The following is a 5,335-nucleotide window of genomic DNA, read 5'->3' as shown; positions in this document are numbered from 1 at the left end:
GAGATCTTTGAATTTACACACTGTTAAACACAAACACACACAAAACGTGCAGACATATTCTTTTTACACATGCACTATTGACATTCTTAGTTGGCAATTCATCATGTGGCGTATTCTCACTCTCACTTTTTATACGTCACACACGACACGTGCACACGCTTGTGCGTGTGTTTGCACGTAACCTCCACAAGTGTCTAACCACAGACTTTGATGTGGAAAAAAAGCAATGTGTCAATTTGAAGCTTTCTATCCAAAATCATAAGAGCAACAGTATGTTACATTTACATGTGGCCAATAATTGTGGCCAATTATAGGTGGCGCTACAGGCTCCAGTGTCTGCCCCTAGTTGAACTATGCAATTTTCTTCAGCATCTTAAAAAAGGTATATCTTCGTCTTAGTTAGTTAATGTGTAATTATGCCAGATTTGATGGCTCTACTCCCTACTAGGGGTACACGTACCCCTGGTTGGGAATCACTGCCCTTAGTGCCCTACTTTATGCCTCCTGTCCTGTAGAATTTAGTGATGAAAGCAAAATGGACCCAAAGCATCCAGATGTAACAAGGTAGGAGGGTAAAGGTAACTGAAGTCAACATTTTTATGAAGTCCATTTTATCTCCAAATGATCATTATATCCTAATGGACATAATCACCAACCTCAAGAACAGACATTACAACTGCTGTGCAATTTGTCAAAAGAGCTAGACAGACCTCTGGTGGTACAAGTGGGAAGCAGCTTGTGAGAGGTGACAGTGTGAGCCCTAAATATCCACTGGGAACAGAACATATTCCCCTTTACTTTAAGGGATCTTGTGATGATGCTGCATGAATTAAAAACAATTATATTTATTTATTTTAAATCAACAATCTACACAAAATTGAAAACCTGTTTTTACCGAAGCGCTGCACCAGGAGGTGCACCAATCAGCCTAATGACCCCAAACACCAGGATCCTTCCTGCAAGACAGGACGAGGAGAGTCACTTTTAGATGTTTTATTACAGAAAGTGTATGAAACCCATGACCAAAATAGTCATACATTCTGTCATTAAGTGTTACTTATGGTTGGATATAGTGAAAATAAATTACCGTTTTTGCACTTTGAGAACCACTGGTCTAGTTGGCTGTGAAATAGTTCCCTTTGTTCAAACGCATCAAAACACAAGAAACAACTTCAGAAAACTTTTATTTACATTTTCTTGACATGAGGTGCAACACAATTTCAATAGTTTCTGCAGCATTGCACCCAAAATGCAAAAACAAACACAATCTGAGTGGGTTTACAGCAGAAATAGTTCTTCAAATAGTCTTATCAGACCAGCAACACTAACTATTCAGCAAGTTAAACTCTTTGCCTTCTGAACTCTGTACCTGATCAGCAAAAATGACATTAGCAACGGTTGTCCTTGAAAGCTTATTGCAATTCACTTCCTAAGTGAACGTGTCATTCTTTTGGCTAAATATGATGCAAAATCAGTTTCCCAACAAATCTAGCTTAATTTTAGACATTTTGGTAGTTAGACTGTTTAACAATCACAGTTTCCCTGTGCCCTCTAATAAGGGACTTCAAACAGTTTAATAGAGACTGCAAGAACGTAACAAATTATTCAGTCGGAAACGTAAAATTACATGTTAAAGATCTGCGCTTAAATGTCACTTAGACATTAACACACACCCAGTTTGTCACGTGAAACTGTGGCTCCAGAGATGCGACGGGTTTTTCAGTGTCAACTTGAGTCAAGGGCAATATTGTTGATGACCTCTATCAACAGCAATGACAGCCTAATTATTGGTATCATTCAGATCAATCTGATATCCGAGTCCTGTACAGTTTGTAGACTAAATGAGAGACAGAGGTTTTAAAAGTCCAATGATATTATGTAATAGCTATCGGCAAGATATCAACACAGTGATGAAGTGATGAGGAAGGCAGCCAAAGGCTCAGGATGAGTGTAAAATAAGATCCTGGGACAGTAGTTTGGAAAACATTAAATTGAAAAAAGAAAATACACACACTCTCCCAATTCACAGCTACTCGCTGTTGCTCAAAACAGATGCAACATGACTGGGTAACATTGGAGTAACTTTAAAACGAATGCATTTTTATGTCGCTGGTTTCATGGGCAACAGCTTTCTGGACAGATCAGTCTCGCCCAAGATGTTCTTCTCGATGCTTTATATCGTCAAGATACACTAGCCCTTGAAACACAAACATTCATCAGCAAATGACCTGCCTGCTCTGGTCTAAACCAACAAATACAATAAAAAGTATATGACCAAGACTCATCAAGTATATATTTCCTCTTTACACACTATATACATAACAAATCGCAAATCTCAAAATGTGAAAAGTCTGCATACATTAAAACAATACATCCAAAATAGCGTGAGGGGGAAAAGCTTGTAGGATGAGCATATTTACATCATAATTACAATTTTACAAACACACTGAGTTTTAGTACAAGTCTGTACAATGATTGCATTGCACGCAAAGGAAAAAGCAACGGAAATACTTACTACTAAATCAGCGCAAAACTGGGTTTATGAATAGGAGTGAAATAAATTAATTAATCATTTGGCTCCGGTGTGCATTGCCTGGTCTCCTCTAAGACACATTGGTTGTCAATTAAACCTGCATTGCTGTGCAGTGTCTACTGTACACAGTGGGTAGGTTTTTCAGTACATTCACTTGATACCAACACAAGTTGGCTTTTTCAATCAACCAACCAATCTACCAGCCAAACCCTTACTCACATGGTAAATGCTTCAGGATTCATGAGTGAGAAATCATTGAGAACAGTATGGCAAGCAGATTTGAATTCTATACATATTCTGCATAACAGTGATGCATCATGGTTTGTTCAATGCTATAATGCCATCTCTCAAGTAACTTGTCGTGGGCACGATCCCTAACTGTTGCCACTAAATCCGGTGGCTGAGCTGAAATACATTCATACATTGTAACGTTGACATTCTTCTAACGTGCTCTTTCCATTGAGGTGGCTGTAACACAGCTCATCAGTGCCTGTGCACAAGGTGAGCAGAAGGAGTGTGGGCAAAGCACTGCTCTCTAAAAGCATGATTGTCTGTTCATGAGGTTTAGGCGAGAGCCGTAGAAGAGAGGTTTGGTTGACAGCGTAAAGTGTGAGGAGTGTTAGTTGGTATCTGACAGCACCCTGTCAGACACGCAATCAGAGCCACCCTGAGCTAGCAACTACAATCCACAGGACCAATCCCTGTCCACCCAGGGAGAGTACAACCTCTGGCTTGAAGCAGTACTCGGCACTGGATAAAGAGAGTTAAGAGACACAGTCCTACAATAGTGCAAACACTGCTGTTGTCTTGACAACATGCCCTAGTTGCCAGGCCAACAGTTGGTGGGGCGGAGACTGATTGAGTGTCTGTATTAGAGACAGTTTATACAGTCTCGGAGTGTAGGGAGGTTCCTGACCATCCACTGCTGGTTCAGCCTGATGGTCTCCAACGCCTCCTGGACACTCCGCATCTGAGAGCCCCGCTCCTTCAGACTGCTGAAGAAAGCCTGCACCTGCACCACACACACAAAATTCATGATGCCCCGATATCCAATTCTATTTGGAATGCCTTTGGCTATAAGTGTACCAAATTACATGCTTTTATCGCAAAATGCACAATTGTTATGGATTTTATTTGAGCTAAGCTGCCCCACTATACCCTACTAAGTGATGTAAAGCACCGTGTGGCAGGCTGGCTGAGAAACTTACAGGTGTATCACTTATCTGATAGCTGCACATGAACAGTGGGGTCTATTCTTATTTTTGGGGCCGAAAGACCATACCGATCGTCAAGAGTGACTTATACTGGCTGCTGGTCACAGCTCAAAAAACATCAACCACATACTTGATCAAGATGTGCCTGTGTGGAGAATTGGGAGGTGGTCGACTTGATGATGCTCTGGATGGCAAAGGAGCCCACAGGGAACCTACAGTCAAAATCACAAATACATTGATTAACTACTGTTGTCCCACCTTTGTATACGTATGTGTTTAAATGAAATAAAGATGGATTGTCCTTGGTAATGCCACTTACTTCTCTATGAGTTGGTCCCAGTTCTCTTGGACAAAATCCCAGGCAAACAAGTGGCCAGCAAAGCCAGCACTCACAGTGCTGATGACCAACGGCAGCTCCTGGGGCTGGACAAGCTCCCCGCTCAAACCGCCCTTCAGGATGCTACACAGACAGAGAGGTGGCATGTTCAGATGTGCTTAGTGCATCAACAACCCTAACAGCACACTCACTGGCTGCACTACGCTGTACAGTATGTTGTATGCTTACTGGTAATCGCTTGATGACTGTTATAGTCTCACAACACCCGCATTATGAGAACAAGAAAATGACGACACCTCCCAAGCGTAGACCCTCAACTGAGGACAAGGAAAGACTCTTGCTCCCCGTCTTGTAATGCTGGCAATTTAGTAATTGAAATTGCCCTATTTCAAAGTCACTCTGGATCAGAATGTCAGCTAAATGCGGCGCTGATGCAGATTTTTAGCTTTTAAACACATTTTTAACATACAGGTTATCTTACAAGACTATAACTAGATAATTACTGGTAACTTACTGGCAAAATGCTCTCCATATTATAAGCATTTACTGTCGGGGTCACAAAGTTCCCCTTCTCATCTAGCATGATGTCTCTCTACAGCCTAGATCCATACATTGTTCTTCTCTTCTTCTTTTTTTCTTTCTTCTTTTTAAACATGTTGGCTAGTACAGCCCAACAGCTTTTAGACATGTTTGATTCAAGGAAAATGATGCTGCTGGTGTATGGAGGTGAGTATACGCTGTGTGTCCTGAGTGGATGCTAGGGCCTGACTCTCTCACACACACACACACACACACACATATATAGACACACACAATACTATACGCTGTGTGTCCTGAGTGGATGCTAGGGCCTGACTCACACACACACATATAGACACTCACGATACTATACGCTGTGTGTCCTGAGTGGATGCTAGGGCCTGACTCACACACACACATATAGACACTCACGATACTATACGCTGTGTGTCCTGAGTGGATGCTAGGGCCTGACTCACACACACACATATAGACACTCACGATACTATACGCTGTGTGTCCTGAGTGGATGCTAGGGCCTGAAGCATCTTTCTCTTCTCGGCATCGTAGGTGACGCGTCCGTACATTCGCAGCAGATCTGACCAACCCTCCTCTGTCTGAGCGCCCACAGTGTACACCACTCGCTGCAGGTCACCTGGGATCCTACACACACACACACACACACACACACACACACACACACACACACACACACACACACACACACACACA

General features: G+C 42.2%; 1 protein-coding gene across 1 annotated transcript; it reads right to left on the bottom strand.

The window, feature by feature from the left end:
- Positions 1-1,199: 1,199 nt before the first annotated feature.
- Positions 1,200-5,243, bottom strand: LOC310771528 (leucyl-cystinyl aminopeptidase-like). The gene is made up of 4 exons (XM_083664120.1): positions 5,105-5,243; positions 4,067-4,207; positions 3,878-3,959; positions 1,200-3,545 (listed from the first exon to the last, which is right to left on the bottom strand). The coding sequence occupies exons 1-4, from the start codon at positions 5,188-5,190 to the stop codon at positions 3,405-3,407; spliced, it is 450 nt and encodes a 149-aa protein (XP_083520246.1). The 5' UTR covers positions 5,191-5,243; the 3' UTR covers positions 1,200-3,404.
- Between the last annotated feature and the right edge of the window lie 92 nt (positions 5,244-5,335).

This window comes from Poromitra crassiceps (genome assembly GCF_964638095.1).
Source record: "Poromitra crassiceps genome assembly, contig: HAP1_SCAFFOLD_754, whole genome shotgun sequence".
In the NCBI taxonomy this organism is placed as follows: domain Eukaryota; kingdom Metazoa; phylum Chordata; class Actinopteri; order Beryciformes; family Melamphaidae; genus Poromitra; species Poromitra crassiceps.
Note: the sequence above shows the minus strand (reverse complement) of the source record. Positions and strands in the feature narration are given on the sequence as shown.